Source organism: Pipistrellus kuhlii, unplaced genomic scaffold (genome assembly GCF_014108245.1).
Source record: "Pipistrellus kuhlii isolate mPipKuh1 unplaced genomic scaffold, mPipKuh1.p scaffold_m20_p_1, whole genome shotgun sequence".
Classification (NCBI taxonomy): domain Eukaryota; kingdom Metazoa; phylum Chordata; class Mammalia; order Chiroptera; family Vespertilionidae; genus Pipistrellus; species Pipistrellus kuhlii.
In genome coordinates, this window is record NW_023425404.1 from 13415437 (window position 1) to 13438581 (window position 23145).

General features: G+C 46.5%; 1 protein-coding gene across 2 annotated transcripts in view; it reads left to right on the forward strand.

Moving 5' to 3' along the window:
• Window positions 1-23145, forward strand: part of DPF3 (double PHD fingers 3) — a 257039-nt gene that overhangs the window by 136475 nt on the left and 97419 nt on the right. For both annotated transcript variants that reach the window (XR_006741071.1, XM_036432371.2), the window contains exons 4-5: window positions 8562-8689; window positions 17720-17815. Coding sequence is in view for 1 of the 2 variants with exons in the window: in XM_036432371.2 (XP_036288264.1) it covers window positions 8562-8689; window positions 17720-17815 (224 nt within the window). In the remaining variant the exon portion in view is untranslated. The remainder of the gene's footprint in view (window positions 1-8561; window positions 8690-17719; window positions 17816-23145) is intronic.

Here is a 23145-nt window from a genome sequence, read left to right on the forward strand (position 1 = left end):
GCCTGGCGGGACGGATTTGGCCCACGGGCCTTGTGTTTGACACATGTGCTCTAGGCGGTTCTGCAATGATTTCCGAATCTGCAGGCCAGTGCCCACCCTGGGACTGAAGCGGGGCCGGCACCTCAGCCTTCGAGTTCAACCTCCTCCTCGGCCTCCTCTGTCCTCTTTGCTCCCATTCTCTCGGGGCCCGGCGGGGTGGAAAGGTGTGCCCCACCCTCTCTCAGGCTCTGAGAGTGTCAGCGGTGGAGGAGTCTGTGGAGAAGTGCGAGGAGAGGGAGACTGGTAGACGGAGGGCCGAGAGCTCACAGTAATTGAGCTCGCCCCCTGTGCCCAGCTCTCCCTAGTATCCATGACCTTACCTGCCCCATAGCACCACCAGGAAGTGGGCCTTGTTCTCCCAGCTCTACAGATGAGATCAAGGCCAAGTGTGTGTTCAGGGCACTAGGGCTGACATTTTACCCCAGAGGGGCCACCTGTTGCACTTCCCAGTTATCTGTGTTCTGTTTCAGCACTCAGTCCATCCCCATCAGCCTCCCTCCCTCCCCTGCGGCTAAGCTGCCCTGGCGTGGTGTGGTGGCCAGCACGGCGTGAGCTTCCTTTAATTGTGGGCGTTTTTCTGTGTCTCAGGGGTGGAGGGATGCTTATCTGTGTTCCTGGCCTCTGTGTTGGCTTACGAGGGGGTGGGGGGGACGGGAGAAGGGGGAAGGGTAGGTACAGCAGCTTGTGGGAACCAGAGGCCATTTGGGGGAATGATCAACCCTCCTGTTGTGTGGATATTCTCAGATTCTTAAAAACACATTTTTTAAAACTGATTTCAGAGAGGAAGGGAGAGGGGAAAAAGAGCTAGAAACACCACTGAAGAGAGAGAATCATTGAACGGCCGCCTCCTGCACGCCCCACACTGGGCCTCGAGCCTGCAACCCGGGACTGTGCTCTGAAGGGAATCAAACCGTGACCTCCTGTTTCATAGGCCGAAGTTCAACCACTGAGCCACGCAGGCTGGGCTATTCTGGGATTCCTGAACACGCGATAACAAGGGCCCGAAGGGTGCAGTCTGGGTGACGGGTCCTCCATGTGAACCTTATCTATTTTGAGCTTTATGAATCACAACACAGGGAGTCAACGGCAGCCAAGAAAATGGCACCCCTGAGGAATGAGCAGATGGATTCCTGGGCCTGTCACCGTCTCAGGAAATCAGGTCTTTGGCTCCCCCCCATCTCTTCCCCCGTGGGGTGAGAGAACAATGTCCTCCCCTCCCCCCATGGGTCTGATGGGGATAAATGAAGGAATGATTCTTAAGCTCCTTGCTCCTTGGTGCACGTGGATGTATAATAAACCCAAGGAAATACGATGAGTTTAACTCCTCGAAATAATAAGCACCCAGAGAGAAACCGGCACCTTTGCATTTTTAAAGAAAAACTAGAGGCAGGTTAAAAAAATAAAAATGAGCACTCAGGATGTAGCAGGAGGATTGTCTGCCATTGTCTGTGGGATTCCTCTCCCTCCCTTTTTGCACCATAACTCTACCTCCGGGCCCCTGCCTCGCCGAGAGCGCGTGATGGATGGACGGATGGATGTGCCTTGTCGGGTGTTTCACTGCAATTTCCCTCGGGGCAGTCTGTCTGTTGGCAGAACACAGCCTCCCGAAAGATGGTATCTCTTGCAAACTCGACAGCTAACAGACAGCTCCTCTCTTTGTATATTTCCCCAAAGAAGAACTGTCTTAATCTGTTTTTTTATGTGGCATATTTTATTATAATCCATATATGACTTGCAGGTTTTCAGTCCTCCATCCTGAGCCCCCCCCCCCCCCAAAAAAAAACACACCAAAAAAACAAAAACAAAACAAAATTAAAAAAAAACACCCATAACAACGCAAGAGGAGTCAGAAGCTCCATGAGCCTGTGACATCCGGGCGTGCGCATTTTTAAATGACCTGGGATTTAATTACTCACTGTGCTCCCATGTTGTACTTTCGGGCTCATCTTGCCTGCTTCCTGTTAATGAGCTCAGTGGCTCCAGCAACCCAGTGGAAGTTTTGCTTCTGGTGTATTGGGGGTAGGCGTGGGGCACCTGTGTCCAAAGCTTGTGGCTTTTAAAAAATTTTATGTATGTATATATTTTATTGATTTTTTACAGCGAGGAAGGGAGAGAGATAGAGAGCTAGAAACATCGATGAGAGAGAAACATGGATCAGCTGCCTCTTGCACACCCTTGACCGGGGATGTGCCCGCAACCAATGTACATGCATGCCCTTGACCGGAATCGAACCCGGGACCTTTCAGTCCGCAGACCGATGCTCTACCACTGAGCCAAACCGGTTTCGGTAAGCTTGTGGCTTTGATCTCCATCCAAGAGGGCGCTGCCCTGTCCTCCCCTGTCCATAGCCCTGGGGGAGAAGCAGGCCATTGCTCTTCACTAGTGATTTTTTTCTTTCTTTGCCTGTATTTGTGATTTTATTTTCTTCTTTTTCTTTTCCTTTTCTTTAAAGACTTTTGGTGCTTCAATCCTTGTTTGTCTAAGAGGTTTTTTTCTTATTTGGAAACCGATTTGCTTCGGTTTGCACAGAAGCTGTCTCTGGTGTGATGGATCGTGCTGGAAGTCACCCAAGGAGCATCTCTGTTCCCAATTAGAAGTGGAGGCAGAACTGCTCACGGGGGCCCAGGGAGGCGGCTGGCTTGGGTGACAGCTGCTGCCGCTCTGGAGAGAGTAACGATCCGTGGGTTTATATCCATGTGGATAAAATCAGGCTAATTTAAAGATGAATTATGTGTGTGTTTTGGACCATTTTCTTTCAATGTTAAAGGTTTGATGGCTCCTATCAGGTTATGTGGTCCCTACATTTGTGTGAGGTTGTAATGGAGTACACTTTTAAAGAATGACTAAATCCTACATCTAGATGAGGTGTGTTCGGATAAAACGGAATCAATGAAATCCCTCAGGGATTTCAACAGGGAGCATGTCTGGACACACATTGTGTAAAAGCTTGGGCCTATTATCTTCTTTCCCCTCCAGCCTGGACCTCCTGTGGTCAGGGCCAGAGATTGTACCCTGTGCTGATTGGCTGGGAGGCCCTGGTTATTAGCATGTTACTCTGACCTTGCGAGCCTTACCCATAGTGCTCTGAAACCAGGGTTTGCCGAGGTCAGCTAGAATGCTGTCTTAGAAGGGCAGTTGGCGAGGTATTAAGCACCTGACATTAAGAACTATATTTAATGCTTTTCCTGTTTTTTGAAAGCAAATCATAGCAAACATTACTTTTAATGGCTACCAACCTGCCCTAATACAATAGCCACCATCTACATGTGCCTACTGAATACTAGAAATGTGGCTAATAGGAATTGAGATGGGCTATATGTATAAAACACTCCAGATTTTGAAGATTTAATGCAAATAAAATAATGCAAAATACTGCATTAATGTTTTTATATTGATTACATGTTGAAATGATAAAGTTTATATATATATATTCAGTTAGAGAAAATCTATTATTAAAATTAATTGCATCTGTTGCTCTTTACTGTTGTTTAAAAAAATTATTGATTTCAGGGAAAGAGAGAGAGAGAAACATCAATGATGAGAAAAAACTCATTGATCAGTTGCTTCCTGCATAATGTACCACCTTCCCTCCCACTGGGAATTAAACTGTGACCCCCCCCCCCATTGCCCCTCTCCACCACATCCCAGGCCTTCACACCCTATCGTCTGTATCCATAGGTAATGCATATCTATCTATAATAATAAAAGCATAATATACTAATTAGACCAAACAGCCGAATGAACTTCTGGATGTCCTTCTAGATGAAGCCGAGGTGGCGGGGGCTGAGGCAGAGGCAGTTAGGGGCAATGAGGCAGGCAGGCGAGTGGTTAGGGGTGATGAGGCAGGAAGGTGAGAGGTTAGGAGCCAGTGGTCCCAGATTGCAAGAGGGATGTATGACTGCCAGTTTAGGCCCAATCTTGCAGGGATTCCTGCAGGATTGGACCTAAATCAACAGTCTTTTCCCAGCTCTGGGACCCTAGGCTGCGGGTCTGGTGTGGGGCTGGGTTGCCTTAGTTCTCCAGGCTGCCTCCACAGAGACAACCTCCCTTCTGATTAAAAAAGGGGCACATGTGGGGGCCGTAATAGCCCACCAGCCCATTCTGTGTCTCCGCACCTCCTACCAGTGTCAGTATGCTTTCTTAAAAAAAAAAAAAAAATAAAAAAAAAAAATATATATATATATATATATATACACATATATATATGTGTATATATATATATATATTATTGATTTTTTACAGAGAGGAAAGGAAGGTAATAGAGAGTTAGAAACATCAATGAGAATCATCGATCAGCTGCCTCTTGCACACCCCCTACTGGGGATGTGCCTGCAACCAAGGTACATGCCCTTGACTGGAATCGAACCCGGGACCTTTCAGTCCGCAAGCTGATGCTCTATCCACTGAGCCAAACCTGTTTTGGCAGTATGCTTTCTTTACTTTAGTTGTAGGACTTCCATTCAGCCAGCTTTCCAGCGGTTCTGGATAATGGTTGTTCTGTATTTTAGTTGTAATTTTGATATGGTTGTGGGAGGTGGCCAGCACAGATGTTTTACCTATGCTGCCATCTTCAAATCTCCACTCTTTACTTAATAATTGTGACTACTAGAAAGTTTAAATGATATAAGTGGCTTGCATTATATTTCTGTTGGACAGTGCTGTTGTACCATTAAAATCACTGTTATTCGAACTTTTATAATAATACATTGCAGTTAGAGGGCACTTAGAACATTCCAGGCTCTTTACATATATGATTTAATTTTAAATCTTAAATTTTGAATAGAAAGACCAGCACAAGAATTGATACGTCTCAGTTTCCACTCTGTTTCTCACGCTAGTTTTGTGTGTGGAACTTTTCCGTTCTTTTAATATATTTTTATTGATTTTTTTTTTTTTACAGATAGCGAGAGGGATAGAGAGCTGGAAACATTGATGAAAGAGAACCATCGACCAGCTGCCTCCTGCACACCCCCTACCGGGATGTGCCCACAACCAATGTACATGCCCTTGACCGGAATCGAACCTGGGACCCTTCAGTTCACAGACCGAAGCTCTATCCACTGAGCCAAACTGGTTTCGGCTTATTTTATTATTTAAAAATATATATTTTTATTGATTTCAGACAGGAAGGGAGAGGGAGAGAGACAGAAACATTAATGATGAGAATCATTGATTGACTGCCTCCTGCACAACCCCCACTGGGGATCGAACCTGCAACCTGGGGCATATGCCCTCACCGGGAATCAAACTGTGACTTTCTGGTTCATAGGTGACACTCAACCACTGAGCCATGCCAGTTGGGCCTACTCTGTTACTTTATTAGGGGTGTCGAACTCAATCAGAGAAGGGGCCAAAATCTAAAATCCAGCCTAAATCGCGGGCCGAATGGTTTACTGAACAGTCATAAACTGTCATTGTGATGGAAACGCAGCAGAGTGCAGTGATGACAGCACGGTGTGGGCCACATTGCAAGGCCTGGCGGGACGGATTTGGCCCGCGGGCCTTGTGTTTGACACATGTGCTTTAGATGAATTTACTTCTCTGAGCCTCTCAAGTGACTCATTTATGAAATGAGATGATTAAAACAGATGATCTGTGAGGGTTTTTTCCAGCTCAAAATGTACAATTCTGAAAGTAGGGTTTATTTAGTGTTGAGAAGACTAAGGGGTTACTAAAACATGAACTTCAAATAGGTAGATATGAATGATTACTGTATGTTTGAGGGATGGTGAGCAGCTGTTCTCATGATAGGACATGAGCCGGCACACTTTAATTGTTTTAGACCTGGCATTTGGATGCCTTCTCTGACTTGGGAGGAAGAATAATATGTTATCGGAGCAGGCTCTGAAGTTGTGGTCCCTGAACTCATTAAAGCAGACAGTTGACTTTTCCTGACACTCAACTTCAATGTAACTTCACACAGGCCTTCCCTGATCCTGTGATCTAAACAGACCCCCACCTATTCTTCCTTCTCATCTCACTCTGTTGGCTTCCTCCAAAGCTCTTACTACAGTTTGTAATTGCATGCTTATTTTGGGTTTAGTGTTTAGTGTCTACCCCTTTAGAGTGTAAACTACCTGAAGGCCAGGACTGTCTTTGCTTGGCTCCCCTCCTGTGTACCTAGTTGTCACATGGCAGTGCCTGGTAAATAACTGTTGCATGACTAGGTGGATGGATGAGTGTCAGAGGTGGTTGATTTGGTGACATCGCTTCTTGATGGAGTCGGGTCCTCTGCTTGCCTTTATTGGTGAGAGAAGCCCCAGAGACCTTGTCTGATAGGGACGTTACATACCATTCCTTCTTCCCACTTTCTTCTGGGGCTGGACACCATGGGTAGCTATTCCATTTTAATGGTTTGCTTAGTGTCTCTTCCCTGTGGACTGGTCAGCCTGCAGCTGGTTTTGGTGGAGGGGTGGAAGGGTAGGTAGAGTTCCATTTGCGTCAGAACAGAGCCCAGGGAAGCAGGGCTTGGACTTGCTTGTTATTTCCATTTTACCCCCCAGATCCACTGTCTGTCCCTTTGTACACCATCCTGTGCTCTAGGAAGTTGATCTCCATGGGCCACATCAACATGAATCCCTTGCTGTCTGGCTTCTGGTTGAGGCTGGCCAGTGGGAGGGCAGGGCAGTTAGATGAGGATGGAAGGTCAGGCTGAGCTATGTGTCCCTGTGCCTCCGTGCTGGGAACCTCTCTGACCCCAGAGCTCAGCAGAGTGGGAGGGAGACTCCTCTGTTGCAAACACAACCCCTGCCTGGGAGCTCTGCTGTGGCGCCCCCTCCAGGTTCTTGCAAACACTCCCCTCTGTCCCTCCAGGAATAGCAGTGATAATGACTCCCCACTGTTAACTCTCCTGGGCTGTTGTTTCACCATTCCCTTTTGTTCCCTTCATTTGCCCACACCTCTGTGAAGAGTCCCTACACTAATCTCTCAATTCCGCATACAACCGGGCCATTCATTTCCTCTGACAGTTTTGTAGGGCACCATTCCCTCATGTTCTTTTTTTTTTTTTTTCTTTTAAATATATTTTATTGATTTTTACAGAGAGGAAGGGAGAGAGCTAGAAACGTTGATGAGAGAGAAACATCGACCAATTGCCTCCTGCACACCCCCTACCGGGAATGTGCCCGCAACCAATGTACATGCTCCTGACCGGAATCGAACCTGGGACCCTCCAGTCCGCAGACCGACGCTCTACCACTGAGCCAAACCTGTTTTGGCCTCTCATATTCTTACACTCATTTTATCTGATACAGAGTAGGGGCCTCCTATCTCATTGTCAGGGATGGGGCATGAGGTATACTGGATCTGAGGAGAGGTTTGAGGAGTATTTTATAGTAAGTCCAAATAGGATCACCTGTACCTGAGGTTTCTGTTTTTAATGAAACAACAGCAACAGAAAAAGCAAACCTTTCTTTGAGAGCAGGTTAGGAGACATACTGAGAAAAGGATTCAGCTTCTGTTTGGTCTCTCGCCTGGGCAGAGCCAGGTCTGGCTGCCACTGCTCAGCTGGCCCCACCACCTCAAGCCCCAGGTAGCCGGTCAAACTCCCGATGCCTTCAGCAAAAACGCCCCGGCGTGCGGCCGCTGCAGCTCCCAGCTGCGGACCCGGGCCTCGCTCTTTCTCTTCCCTTGGCTTTGCAGGCCTTCGCTTCCCTGGTGAGTTCTGAAGCACAGCCTCTGAGGTTGAAATAGCTTTTCACGGAGCAGACCTGAGCTGGCAGCCAGCATGGCTGAGGCGAGGTCACCGCGCTGCCGAACGAGAGGTGGGCGGGAGGGAGAGAATAATAAGACCCGAGGCTGGCATTGATGCACCGCGTTCGAGTTTTCAAAGAACTTAAATGTAAAGGAGCACGTTTTCGCCCTACAGAATGGCCATGTGGGGTGCTTGGCACTGTTCTCCTCACTCTGTAGATGCAGAAAAGGTCTGTGGGGTCCTTGAGTGCTTTGCCTGAAGTCCCAGGGCTGGGGAGTGGCAGAAGCTGGACTGAGACCCAGGCTGTCTGATCCCATATCCATCTGGCGCCCTTTCTGCTCTACCTCTGCTGTCTCTGAGGGTGCAGGCAGGGCTGGAATCGACCTGGACCCCCCAGGGATTGTGGGCTGGATCTACCCAAACCGGTTTGCTCAGTGGATAGAGCGTTGGCCTGAGGACTGAAAGGTCCCAGGTTCGATTCCCGTCAAGGGCATGTACCTTGGTTGCCGGCACATTCCCAGTAGGGGGTGTGCAAGAGGCAGCTGATTGATGATTCTCTCTCATTGATGTTTCTAACTCTCTATCCCTCTCTCTTCCTCTCTGTAAAAAGTCAATAAAATATATTTTTTAAAAAAAGAGGGAAAAAAGAAAAGCTGGACCTCACTGCATTGTCCCGCTCCATTTGGAGGAGAGAATACAGGTGGCCTTGAACCTTACCCAGGAGTTCTGGGAGCTCTGGTTCCTGTGTGCCCTCAAGGGCCGTCTCCTGCCCCTCCTGTCCCTCCTGCTTCTAACGGCCTGACCCTGCTTTTCTGGTCTTGTTTTCCAGAAGTAGAGCTGCCCCTGAAGAAGGATGGCTTCACCTCAGAGAGCACCACGCTGGAAGCCTTGCTCAGGGGCGAGGGGGTTGAGAAGAAGGTGGACACCAGAGAGGAGGAGAGCATCCAGGAAATACAGGTATTTCTGCGCCCTCGGGGGGAGGATTGGCGCTCAGAGCATCGCTGGAGACTCCAGTACCGGCTTGGGTCCTCCTCTCCAGGGCCAGGGCTGCATCTCACGTTGCCTTGTGGCACCATTTCGGGGAAACTTGCACATTCTTTTCTGATTTAACAGAAGTCATTGTTCCTCTCAGATCCGTTCCTCTTCCTTGATCTACTTGTTTATGTCCTCAAAATATAACTTGGGGGCCTATTGTGTGCCAGGCATGGTGCCACGTCCTGGGGGCTCTGTGGTGAGCAAAACAGATGGAGTTCTCCCCCTTCCCCCCGTGGAGCCAGCAGTTCATAGTCTAGACTCAGAACCTCAGTGTTGTCTGCTTTGGCTGGTGCCACGTGAGTCCCTGCCTCCCCGGCCCCGCCTCACACTCCTTCTGGGGCTGTAGTCCCCTCAGCTCTCCCCTCAGCACCTCCCATTCCCTCTCAACGCCAGGGTAGGAGTCACCCTCCGGCCAGGGTGGGTGTCCCCATGTGTTCACACTAGGAAGGCTCTCATCCAGCCAGATTGCTAGTATAATGGTGTGCTCTGACCATTCCTTAACGATTTGTCTTGAATCCATTGTTGAATATAATGATTGGCACAGTGTTGTAATAATGTTAAGTAATACAGATATGAAACAATAAGGTGAAGAATGAAATACAATTAAAGTCACATTTCTATTAAATTTATAGTTTAATGTTTTATGTGATGATATTTTATATATTTATTAATTTCACATCCAATTTAATATTTACAAATTTAATTTATCAACACTATAATTAATTCAGCGACAGCTGCATGTTTTGGGTGCTCCATGGGACTTCCGGTCTGAGTTCCATCGAGTCAGGGAATATGTGCCTGTGCTCACCACTCACCCTTGGGCCTGGCATGTGCCTAGCAGAGTGAGGTCTCAGAAAATGTTGAGCCGAAACTGGTTTGGCTCAGTGGATAGAGTGTCTGGACTGATGGGTCCCAGGTTCGGGTCCGGTCAAGGGCATGTACTTTGGTTTCGGGCACATCCCCAGTTGGGGGTGTGCAGGAGGCAGCTGATTGATTGATGTTTCTTTCATTGATGTTTCTAGCTCTCTATCTCTCTTCCTTACTCTCTATAAAAAATCAATAAAGTATATTTAAAAAAATGTTGAGTCTAGTCACTTCTACCATCCCTGTGTTCAGATGAGTGGCCCAGTCTTTTCCATTTAGTTGTCACAACATGGCTTATGGTTGTTCCTTCCTCAACCTCACAGAGCCCAGCCTCATACAGATCCTTACTAACCGTCACTTTTATTTGTCTGACACACCGTGTAAGGATCTTCCATGCCTGTCTTCCTCTCCCACCCAACCTCCAATTCATCAGGAACCCGCCCACTGTGCTGGCCACATACACCCAGGGCAAAGCCCCTTCCCCCACGCCCACTGCTACTCTCCTGGCCAAGCCGCTCCCGTCTCCTGTCTGACCCGCTGTGACTGCTTTCTAAATGGTCCCCCGCTAATTTTAACATTTAAGTCCGATCCTGTCAGTCCTGTGCTCAAGGCCCTTCAAGGGCTCCTGTTCTCTCAGGCAAGTCAAGGCCCTCTACCTCTCTCTGACTGGTGCTTCCCCTTCCCTTTCTCACTCTGCTCCAGGCACCGCCTCTTTGTGCTGCTAAGGAGCACACTGGGAACACCCCGCCTCTGGCTTCGCGCTGGTGTTTCCTCTGCTGGCAGCTGTTGTCTCTCTCCCTCACCTTCCTCAAGTGTTTGCTTCCACCGCCTCTCCTCTTTTCTCCGAAGTGCATGTATTCTGACCACCGGTCCCAGTATGGAATATAATGTTCTGTGCCTGCTCTCCTCCCCAGCACTCCCCATGTTCTGTTCTGCTTTTCTTTTCCTTCCCTCCACAGCTCTTGCCACTGTCTAGTACTTTTCTGTTTTCCTCCAAAAGATTGTCAACTCCTCAAGAGCAGGAGTCTTTGTCTGTCTTGCTCATAATATATCTCAAGCACCCAGACAGTGCCGGGCACACACTAAAAATATTTAATGAGCGGTGCCTGAGTGGGCAGATTCCCCCAAGTCCCACCCCCCAGTCCTTTCCTTTTCCAGCACGGCCTGCTTTCTGAGCCGATCTTTCATCCCCAAGCAGTCCCCCTTGTGCCACCCCGTTGCTGAAGAACAGTGAAAACACTTTTGTTTCCTACTAAATAAATCCAGAATGATGAGTGTGTCCTTCCGGGGCCTCTTCTCTCTGCTCCCAGCCTGGATTTCAGGCTTATTTCCCACTACTCCTTTCCCCCGCTCTGTTCCTCAGCCTTCTTCCCTCTGTGCTGTGGTCATGCTGTGTCCTTCATCCGCTGGGCCTTTCTTCCTTTGCCACGTGCACCAGTCCCACCCATCGCTTAGGCTCGGCTCCAGTGCTACCTTCCCCAGGAAGCCTTCTGTCATCTCCCCAGAGCTGGACAGTCTCTTCTTGCCTCTGGCATTTAGGGTATTCTAGTACCGTGTCTCTCCCCCCCCCCCCCCCAATTCATGTATTACCCTCCATTTTTGGACTTTCAGATCTTTGAAGTCAACATCTGTCACATCTGTATTGCCCATTCGAGTACTTTTTGCTCATTTGGTGTAATGTGCCTGAATCAGTGAGTGGGGTAGAACCATTGCTCAGAAGCCTTGATGCTCTAGTGTCTAGTGGCCCTTGCTCTTTATAGCTGGTAATGGGTTTAGTTCTCAGGCAGCACTGAGCTAACTATGGGTTGTTGACTCATCATCATCATCATCGCCATCATCCCTCCCTAATATAAACCAATGTCGACTACGTACCATCTTCTGTGCTAGAAGCTGAAACCAGGACCATACATAAGCCAAGTAAGTTTACATGTTTTTATTGGCTTTGCTATTTTAAGTACATATGTAGTAAAGAGACAGTTTTGTTAGTATTTTTCATTCATTCATCTATTCATTCATTCGACCAAAGTTTGTTCCGTGCCTCCTCTGAGCAGGCACTATGCTAGGTTCCAGGGGAAGAGATAAACCACCATGAGAGACCTTATATTCTGGTGTGAGATGTAGACAGAAAACAAGTAAACAAATAGAATATTTGCATTTCAGGACCAATGCTATGAAAAGACAGAATATGAAGATGCAGTTATAGGAGAACAAATATTTTAGGGAGTGTCCTGAGGGAGATGGGAATTTAACCTCAGTCCTAAGGGATGAGAAGGAGCCTGCAAAACAAAGGCTTTAGGGAAGAGCTCTCTGGGCAGCGGGACAGTTTGTTCGGAGGCACAGGTAGATCTCAGCTGGTGCTGAAAGAACCGAGAGCCTGTGTGGCGGGAGCACAGTGCCAGGAGACAAAGGCCTAGGATGGCGTTGGAGGAGTGAGTGGGCCAGACCACTCCAGCCTCCCAGGACATAGCAGAGGCTCTTGACTTCATGAGAAATGAAAAAGGAAGCCACGTGAGGGTTTTAATCAGGGCGATGAATTTGTGTTTCATAAGATCCCTCTGGCCCTCACGTGGAGGGGAGACTGCCTACGGGGCCAACATTGGAAGGAAGGAAGTCAGGAGATTTCTACAGTGTTCCACACGAGAGATAATGGAATATTTACTTTCCCTTTTTAATTTTTTTTGTTAATCCTCACCTGAATATATTTTTCCCCATTGATTTTTAGAGAGTTGAGGGGTAGAGGGGGTGGGGCGGGAGGGAGGGAAGGAGAGAGAGAGAGGGAGAGAAACATTGATTGGTTTCTTTCCTTTCTGTGCCCCTGTCCAGGGATCGAACCTGCACCCCAGGTATATGCCCTTGACTGGGAGTTGAACCTGAGACCCTTTGGTCTGTGAGCTAATATTCTATCTGCTGAGCCACACCGGCCAGGGCTGATAATGGAATCTTTAAATAAGAGTTTCTTCTTCTTTTATTTTTTTTAATTTTTATTTTTAAAAAAATATATATTTTATTGATTTTTGTACAGAGAGGAAGGAGAGAGATAGAGAGTTAGAAACATCGATGAGAGAGAGTCATCGATCAGCTACCTCTTGCACACCCCCTACTGGGGATATGCCCGTAACCAAGATACATGCCCTTGACCGGAATCGAACCCGGGACCCTTCAGTCCCCAAGCCGATGCTCTATCCACTGAGCCAAACCGGTCTGGGCGAGTTTCTTCTTTTTTTAAAAACACAACCACATAGCATTGGTTGCAGACTGTTTAGAGTAACAGGGAGAAAGTTATTTTAAAATGTGTTCTTTTCCCGGAAAATGTCCTTGGACGGGAAGATTAGCTGCCTCTCTAGTTGGACACCTCTGCCCTTCACTCCCGATACAGGATACTCCTTTTCCTCCCTCACCCTGAATATGGCCTTTGTCTGTTAGAAACTTTTGCCTCCTCCCGAGTTATGGAGAGAGGCTCCTGGTCTCAGGGCCTTGGTACAGGAAACGCAAACACACAGGGCGGCTGCTGTCACATCTGAGGCCCGGCTCACACACAGAAGGTTCTAGAGACGCAGGGAAGGTAGCTGATGGGAAGAAGGAGGGGCGACGTCAGTTTACTCCTGGACATTGAGGCCGTGTGGCACTTCTGGAGGCTAGCTCAGCTGCCTTCACCTTGTCACAGATAATAAATATCTTCATAGTAAAAATGAGAGGAGTCAGAATTGTGCTAAGCTGCTAGAGGCAATGACCTTTAAATTCGAGGCACTTAGAACTTACAATGATTAAATGACTTCAAAGACTCTTCCAAGATGGCTGTATGACCAGTAAGAACAGACGGAATAACTACATCTTTTTACCGAAGGCTGCAGAGCATTTTACTAGTCCTTGTCTTGCTTGGTTTTTGCTCATATTCCCACTTTCAGTTCAAAAGCTAAGATGCAGGAGGCCAGGAGGCTTGCTCTGGGCCTGCACCAGCGTCTCCTAGCTGTAGGCCAGAGGCCATGTCCAGCAGACAGTGCTCCTCAGTGAGATGGCTAAAGTTGGCCCAGAGACTACTCATAAGGGCTGTCAGCTGATGACTTCTGGGTAAACCGAGCAGAGAAGCCAGAGAAGAATTTATGGGACTAGTTTTGAGTTCTTTGGGAGTGTTTGGTAATTAGCAGTATCCTGACCCCTGTGACTGGAAGAGAATTCTCTGACAAGGAGGCGGTGGGAGCAGGTCGCTGGTAACTTAATTCCTGGGCTTCCTGCTTTGAGGGAAGGCCGAGGCATTGTCCAGGGGGCCACTTGGACAATAATGGTGATACCAGATGTTGGTGTGGTAGGTGCTGCTTTTTAAGCCTTTTCATAGCTGTGTGATTGTCATACCGTCACCACAGAGTGGATGCTGTTTGTTATCCTTTATAACACAGGGTCCATCACTTTGGTAGCCTCATCTTATGCCAGTCTCTCCCTGAGCCACTGAATTCTGGTCAGTCACATGGGCCTCTTTTCTGCTCCCTGACCAAGTCATGTTTCTCTCCCTGCCTCGGGGAGTTTGCTCATGCTGTTCCACTGCCTGGAATACTTCCCTCTCTTCTTTCTCCCTGTCTTCATTCCAACGCTAGTCTTTCCTTCCTTTAGAGCTCAACTTGCTTAGGTCAGTTTCTCAAGGAAGCCCTTCCTGACCCTCAGATTAGTTAGCTTTCCTTCTAACACCATCTATTGTAGTAGCAGCTGGAACTTGCTTGTCACTGTTCTTTATAGAAGTTGTAATTACATGGTTATATATGTTGTTTAAATCTGTCCTCCCTTTACTAGACTTTTAAAATCCATGTGGAACCAGAACTGTAGCCATTTTCTGGTTTGTCTAGCATAGCTTCTGCTATTTAGTCAGCTCTAGACAAATGTTTGTTGGTTGAATGAGTGAGTGAGTTTCTGTTTTATAATTAGGAAAACGGGCCTGAAGAGAAGATGACTCAGCCAAGGTCACACTGTGAGCCTATAAAGAAACCCCAGGGCCCCTGACATGGAGTCCAGTGAGCTCCATGCTCTTCCCCCTTATCCCACTCCCACTCAGGGGGCTGGGTCCTCTGCCACAATCTCTTATCTTTCCCTTATAACTAGAGATGTAAACCTCCTTCAACTGGAGCGAAGTGCTCAGGTTCCCTGCAGGAAGGGCATGCTGGAATACACCTTGGAAACTTCAGACACAGGCCTGAGAAACAGATGGGAAACTCTGAGCTGATGAACCTGATCTTGCTTTGGTCATGGTTTTTCTGTATGCTATTGAGCAGTCAAATCGGTTTTCAGTTTATTTATTTATTTATTTATTTATTTATTTATTTATTTATTTATTTTTACTTCTCACTCTAGAACATGTTTTGATTGATTTTAGAGAGAGAGGAAAGGGGGGGGGGGAGAACATTAATCCATTTCCTCCTGTGAGCACTCCAACCGGGGATCGAACACACAATCTACATATGTGCCCTGACTGGGATCCGAACCTGCAACCTTTTGGTGTACAGAATGATGGCCTACCAATGGAGCCATCCAGCCAGGGCTAGGATTAGTTTATTCTCCTGCAAAATGGAAATGAGATTCTCTTCTCTAACGACAGAGCTGTTGGAGAGAGAGAGAGAATGAAATTTATGTCTTTAAGCCCCATGGTAAGTAATGTTCTGTAATGAAAATAGACCCATTTTTTTTTTCCTCTTAAAAAAATAACAATGGGTGATTAAGAACAACATAATAATTTCAAATTCTGGTCAGATGAACAGGAAGTTACTTGTTTTCATCAAACAGGGCAGGGTTCCAGTGTGGCAGGGAAAGGAGAAACCTAGTTTCATATTTAGAAACAAAAGGAAAATTACTTAAAGTAAGTTTTGACGGAACTTGGGTCCTCACAGAAAATTGTTCCTACCAGAGTATTTTCTTCCTTCCTTCCTCCCTCCCTTCCTTCCTTCCTTCCTTCCTTCCTTCCTTCCTTCCTTCCTTCCTTCCTTCCTTCCTTCCTTCTTTCTTTCTTTCTTTGTTTAAAGTATTACATATGTCTCCTTCCACCCCTCGTCCCCATTGACCCCCCTCCCTACTCCCACCCCCGAGGGCAAGCCTCCACTGCCCAGTGTCTGTGTCCTTTGAGTAGGCTAATATGCATGCACACAGTCCTTTGGTTGATCTCTATCCCCCCTCTCTCCTGCTTTCTTTCTGAGGTTGGTCTGGTCAGTGCTACCTTATCTCTGGATCTATTTTTGTTCATCAGTTTATGTTGTTCATTATATCCCACATATGAGTGAGATCATGTGATATTTTATTTCTCTGACTGCCTTATTTCACTTAGCAATAATGTTGTCCAGGTCCATCCATGCTGTTGCAAATGGTAAAAGTTTCTTCTTCTTCTTCTTCTTTTTTTTATAAATATATTTTATTGATTTTTTTACAGAGAGGAAGGGAGAGAGAGAGAGATAGAGAGCTAGAAACATCGATGAGAGAAAAACATCGATCAGCTGCCTCTTGCACACCCCCATCCGGGGATGTGCCCGCAACCAATGTACATGCCCTTGACTGGAATCGAACCTGGGACCTTTCAGTCCGCAGACCGATGCTCTACCCACTGAGCCAAACCGGTTTCGGCAAAGTTTCTTCTTTTTTATAGCGGCATAGCATTCCATTGTGTAAGACCAATTTTTTAACCCACTCATCTGCTACTGGGCACCTAGGCTGTTTCCAAATCAGCTATTGTAAATTGTGCTGCTATGAATATAGGGGTGCCTATATTATCCTATCTGATTGGTGTTTCTGGTTTCTTGGGATATAGTCCTAGAAGTGGGATTACTGAATCAAATGGGAGCTCCATTTTTTTTTTTTTTTTTTTGAGGAAACTCCATATTGTTCTCCACAGTGGCTGTACCAGTCTGCATTCCCACCAGCAGTGCATGAGGGTTCCTTTTTCTCCATATCCTCACCAGCACTTGTCGTTTGTTGATTTGTTGATGACAGCCATTCTGACATGTGTGAGATGGTACCGCATTGTGTCTTTGATTTGCAACTCTTGGATGATTAGTGACTTTAAGCATGTTTTTATGTCTCTTGGCCTTCCAGTGTGTTCTCTTTCAAAAAGTGTCTACTTAGGTCCTTTGCCCATTTTTTGATTGGATTGCTTATCTTTCTTTTGTTAAGTTGTATGAGTTCCCTGTAAATTTTGGAGATTAAACTCTGATCTGAAATAGCATTTGGCAAATATGTTCTCCCATGTAGTGGGCTTTCTTGTTGTTTTGCTGATGGTTTCTTTTGCCGTGCAGAGCTTTTTATTTTTTATTTTATTTTAATATATTTTTTATTGAGGAAGGGAGAGGGATAGAGAGCTAGAAACATCAATGAGAGAGAAACATTGACCAGCTGCCTCCTACACACTCCCAACCAGGGATGTGCCCGCAACCAATGTACATGCCCTTGACTGGAATCGAACCTGGGACCTTTCAGTCTGCAGGCTGACGCTCTATCCACTGAGCCAAACCGGTTTGGCCAGAAGCTTTTTATTTTGATGTAGTCCCATTTCTTTATTTTCTCCTTAGTTTCCATTGCGCTAGGAGCTGTATTGGTAAAGATATTGCTACGCCATATGTTGATATTTTGCTGCTTATGGAGTCTTTTAAGATTTTTATCGTTTCCCATCTTACATTTAAGTCCTTTAGTTTTTGTGTATGGTGTAAGTTGGTGATCTGGTTTCATATTTTTGCATATATCTGACCAAATTTCCCAGAACCATTTATTGAAGAGATGATCTTGACTCCATTGTATGCTCTTGCCTCCTTTGTCAAATATTAATTGAGCATAATGGCTTAGGCCTATTTCTGGGTTATCTGTTCTGTTCCATTGGTCTTTATGTCTGTTCTTGTGCCAGTGCAAGGCAGTTTTGAGAGCTGTGGCTTTGTAATATAGCTTGATAGGTGGTATTGTGATCCCTCCAGGTTTGAAAGAGAATTGCTATTGCCAAGTGCTTATCTCTGGGCAGCATCTTCACTTTGTTATAACAAAGTGAAATGGGACCCTCCCCAAATTACCCTTAATTCATTTTCTCCTTTGCATTTTATTTCTTAACTCCTCTTTATTTTCTTGTCATTTCAGGGGGTCTTGGAAAATGATGAGAATGTAGAAGAAGGAAACGAAGAAGAGGATTTAGAAGAGGATATTCCTAAGCGGAAGAACAGGACCCGAGGACGGGTAAGCCGCGGGATGCCAGAGGGATGTGAGCAATCTGGGAGGCGAGGCCCCTAACTTCAATGTCCCACATCCATGGTCTTCCCTGCAGAATTCCCAGAGGGCTCTGCTCCCAGGTGACAGCCTTCAGGAGTTAGAGCTGGCCAGAGGAGAAGAGGCAGAGGGTGTCTGAGGAAAGGGGGATGCTGAGGTTCTGGGGGAGGTTGGGGGTGGGAACAGAGGGAGGGTGGAGAATAAGGAAAATATGACAGCCGTCCCTGTTTCTTGGCCATAAAACAAGGCTGAGAGTTTCCTGCCCCCGGGGCTGCCCCAGAATGACAGGCCAAGGACACCTACTTTGGGGTGTGTTTCTTTAGGCAGAGAGCAGGCCCACAGCTGATGGTTCCCAAGCAGGTATGGCTTGGGCTTTGGAAGCTGGTGGAATGTGGCAAGAAAACCCCAGAAACCTGGGGAATTCTGTGGTGGAAGGAATCCTATCTAATGAAGAGGAAATATGCAAATTGACCATCCCACCACCACAAATATAGCAGTGCCCGTAGCCACAAAATGGCGGTGCCCAGTCTCCTCAGCCTCGCCGGAGTCCCCCAGTCCTTTTACCCCTGCCAGGGGGGTGGCAGGTGCATGGTGTGGCTGGACCCACCCTCAGCCCAAGCCACCCAGGGCTGGCTCAAGGCACAGGCAAGTCTCAAATGGCGGCTTTCCAGCCACCCAGGGCTGCCTGAGGCTCATGTAACCAGGGCTGGCAGAGGCTTGTGCTGCCAGCAGTGGCAGCAGCAGAGGTGTGATGGGGGTGTCGCCTTCCTCTGATCGCTAGGCCACCTCCTGCCCTTGAGGGCTCCCAGACTGTGAGAGGGGCAGGCCAGGCTGAGGGACATCCCCTTCCAGTGCATGAATTTTTATGCACTGGGCCTCTAGTTAAAATATAAGAATAGTTCTTGAGGCGGGAACCAAACCAGGATGGGTCTCAGTATTCAGGTTGGTCCTCCAGAGTTCTCATGTTTAAGACCCAAGGGGCTTTTTGTGGTCAACTTCATGGGCCTCCAAGGGCATCTGAGAATAACCAGGTGCCAAGGGACCTCTGGACGCAAATTGCAGCTCTTCATCTAGAGAATTAACTCTTCGTCCTGTCTGACTCTTTCAGGCTCTAGGCAGGACCTCATGTTTTTCACGGATAAGAGGCTGTCCTGGGTGCACTGTGGGTCTTGATCTAGAGCGAAGTATGTCATATCTCCCTGTGGTTCCCATGTCTTAGTATACAGCAGAACCACCAGCAAGCCTTTCAGAATGCTGGTCCCCTGGACCTAATCCCGGAAGTTCTGCTTTGGGAGGTGTGTGGTGAGGCCTGGAAAGCTATATCATAACGATAGGTCATGGGTACAAGTGCTTCAGCTCTGCCCACTCTGAGCTGAATTGCTGCAGCCTGTGGACAGAAGCCGGACTTTCTGAGTCTGGGGAGGGCAGCTCTTAGATGCTGCATATCTTATATGGCTGGCATCCCGCTTCAGCTATGATTCTCTTTTGACAGTCTTATTATATCTGTTCTTTTCTTTCACTTTTTTTTTTCTTGGTTTGCATGTTTTATTTTATTTAAAAAATATTCGAGGATATTTTTTCCCCATTGCTTTTTAGAGAGAAGGAAAGGGAGTGAGGGAGAGGGAGAGAGAAAGGGAGAAACATCAATGTGAGAGAGACATCTATTGGGCTGGGAAGTAAACTGGCAATCCAGGTATGTGCCCCTGACTGGGAATTGAACCCTTGACCCTTTAGTCTGTGGGCCAACACTGTAACCACTCAGCACACATCCAGGGCTAGTATGTTCTTTTTTTTTTTTTATGTGTGGAATATTTGAAAGCAATTCCTAGACATTTTGTCATTTAACCTGCATATACCTCAGTGTATATCTCTAACATATCACTATTATACCCAACAAAAAGAACAACTATTCTATTATCTACTATCAAGTCTCTGATTACTTTTCTCTGCTACATCCTCCCACACACATGTGTTTTTTTCTCCATGCCATTTATTTGTGGAAGAAGTTGGATGGTTGGTCTTGAGGAATTTCTCACATTCTAGAGTTGGCAGACTGATACTATTTAAAGTGTTTCTCTGTTCTCTTTATTTCCTGAAAACTGGTGGTTTGATTAGAGACTTGATTAGATTCAGGATATTTATGTGTATAAATTTTCTTTGGTGGGGCAAGAATCTTTCCCAGGTGTGATGTATGCATCTTACTGCATCACATCAGGAGGCACATGTTGTCTAGGTGCTCTGCTTCTGGTGGTGCTCAGATTGACAGGTGGATTTGGGTGTTGGCAGCCTGATCTCTTTCTCTAAGCTCCGCATTGAGTTTTTACCTAATTGTCTTAGCAGCCGCTGATGAACGTGCCTCGACCCATGAGTTCATTGAGGTTGCAAAATAATGAATTTCGGATTCTATCATTGAAGGAGGCTTTAGAATGTAGAATTTCTGGGCTTTTTGTGAACTTCAAGAGCTGTGTGTCAACTCCAAGCCTGCTTCCTTCCCTTCCCTCAGCCCAAACCAAACTTAAGCGGCGAGTCGATTGTGGAAGGAGAATGGTCTTCACACCTACTGCATTCCCAACCTAAGCATCAGTGATTGAACTCCCAGTCATTGAATATGAGTAGGGGGTCTTGGTAGGAGCATTAGCGCTAGCAGCAGCAGCAATTGTTACTTACTGCCCTTACTGTATACCAGGCACTGTGAAGGGCTAGTTACAGTACGAGCTGACACATGGAGAGTGATGACTGAGCACTTCATACTTCATCTACTGCACTGGCATTGTGGCTGTGCACACTTACAATGTCGCTGGTTCAAACTGAAATGTGCTGCACGTGTAAAATACACACCAGATTTCGAAGATATAGTACGAAAAGAATGCGGAACATCTTCATATTTTTACATTGATTACATAGTAGTGAAATGATAATATTTTGGTTATATTAGGTTAAGTAAAATGCATTACTAAAATTAATTGCACCTATTTATCTTTTTACTTTAAAAAAAAAAAAAGGAAGATGTGTCTTCTGGAAAACTTAAGATGACATCTGTGGCTTGCGTTGTATTTCCATTGGCTAGCACTGCTTCTTCCATTCCATAAGTTGGTATTATTATTTCCAGAGAGGTTAACTTGCTCAAGGTCTTCCAACCTAGTAAGGAAGAAGTCAGGATTTGAGCATTCTCTGTGGTTTTTCCACTGGGTCACGTGTGGCCCAGTCCCTAGCATGTGGCCAGTGACCACTTTTTTGAATGAATGACTGAATGATGGAAAAAGAAAGAACAGTCGTATTTCAGCTTGTGGAAGCTGAGAGAAGTTAGGCATCAATCATCTGGGGCTGGATGGGGCCTAGTCCAGCTCCGGGCCCACCTCATGATGGCCAAGGGGCAGTTGAATGGCTCTACATTGCACAGTGACCTTGTGGCCCTGTCACCCGTGGTGGGAGCCATGGGAGGACCCAGAGGAGTGTAGGCAGGCCTGTCCTGACTGGAATAAGTGTATGAAGCTGTGCAATTAAGTCATCCTTCACAGTGGTGTGTTCAAGCTGCTGTTCACTCCTGGCGAACAGTCACATCCATTTCTGTTGCCAGGACTGAAAGGCAGTTTAAGGCCATGCATCTCAGCATCAGTATCACCTGGGAGATTGTTAAAGATGCAGGACTCCACACTTCACCCTAATGGACTGGATGACAGTCTGTTCCTTTACTAAGACCCCCAGGTGCTTTGTGTGCTCATTGAGGAAGCCAGGTCTAAGGTAGTGTTTATAAGAACAGCCTCTGTCTTGTTTGAACCATGAGTTCAAATCCCAGCTCCACCACTGACTAGACTTTGGTTGAATTATGTAACCTCTGTGACCTTGACCAAGTTATATATGAACTCTGAGCTTCAGTTTCTTCATCATTAAAATACACAGCCAAATTTTAAGCATAGCTTAATAAAGGCCAGGTATTATTAGGAGGGTACAATGGAGATTCCCTGAAGGGTGAAAGAAATTTGGACCCAACAATTAATGATTGTGTTAGGGTGACTTTAGTCCAAGAAATCTAAGCTCTTTAAAATTTATAAAATTCTTGGGAATCATCCGTGTATTATCAAGAAGTAGATCAGTCAATCAGTAAGGATTTATTGATGCATTGTGGTGTAGTTCAGTGCTTCTCAAACTTTAATGTGCATACAAAGCACAGGGGATCTTACTAAGCTGCAAATTAGGATGCAGTTGGTCTTGGAGGTGGGGACTAGATCTGGCCTGTTCTATAAGCTCCGGGCTGATGTCAGTGCTGCTGGTCTGAGGACCACACTTTATTTTTAAAAAAATATATATTTTATTGATTTTTACAGAGAGGAAGAGAGATAGAGAGTTAGAAACATCGATGAGAGAGAATCATCAATCAGCTGCCTCCTGCAAACCTTCCACTGGGGATGTGCCCGCAACCAATGTACATGCCCTTGACTGGAATCGAACCCAGGACCCTTCAGTCCGCAGGCTGATGCTCTATCCACTGAGCCAAACCGGTTTCGGCTGAGGACCACACTTTAAATAGCAGTGAGATAGAGCAGTGGCTCTCAATTTTTCTTTTTTTTTATTTGGGGTGGGGGGGTCCTCAGAAGCTCTTTACTTAAAAATGATGGAGAGACTCCCCAAAAGCTATTGTTATGGTAGGTTATAACTAATGCTACTTATCGAAAGAGAAAAAGTGTTAAATCTAGGTATTCACAAGTGATGACCTCCTCATGTCCTATGGCCTCTAAAACTCCAGTGTGCACTTGTGAGGGAATGAGAGTGAAAAATTTCAGACGCTTAGTACTATCACAAAATATTTTTGACATTGAAGACCTCCTGAAAGGGTCTCAGGGTCCCCCAGGATTTCTTGAGATACTATTTGAAAACAGCTGGTACAGGGGAACTAGCTCTCTGAGGCTGTCCCAGTCGAGGGCCTTTTACTTGTAGGAAATTTAACAGCTTAAGCACAAAGTTGCTGGGACATTGCTCCAACTTTGAGCAATGTTTGAAGATTAAAACCTCAGAAAGGGCAAGAGAGTGGCAGGGATTCAGGATTGGGAAAGAGGAAAGCATCCTGGAACCTTCTGGTCTCTACTTCTTCATTCTTCTCTCGCCTTTTCTGTTTCTTTGTGCACATGACTCCCATGGCTTCTGAACTGTCAGCTAGCCTGTACTAACCAACTGTTTTCCAATTCCAAGTTCTTTGGAACTAGAGTCTGATTTGTGCAGTTTAGCTCAAGGTGTCCATTCCTGAGCCAGCCAGTCAGCTATGGCCAGGCAGCGCCGCGCTATGTGGTGCAGTCATGGCCTAC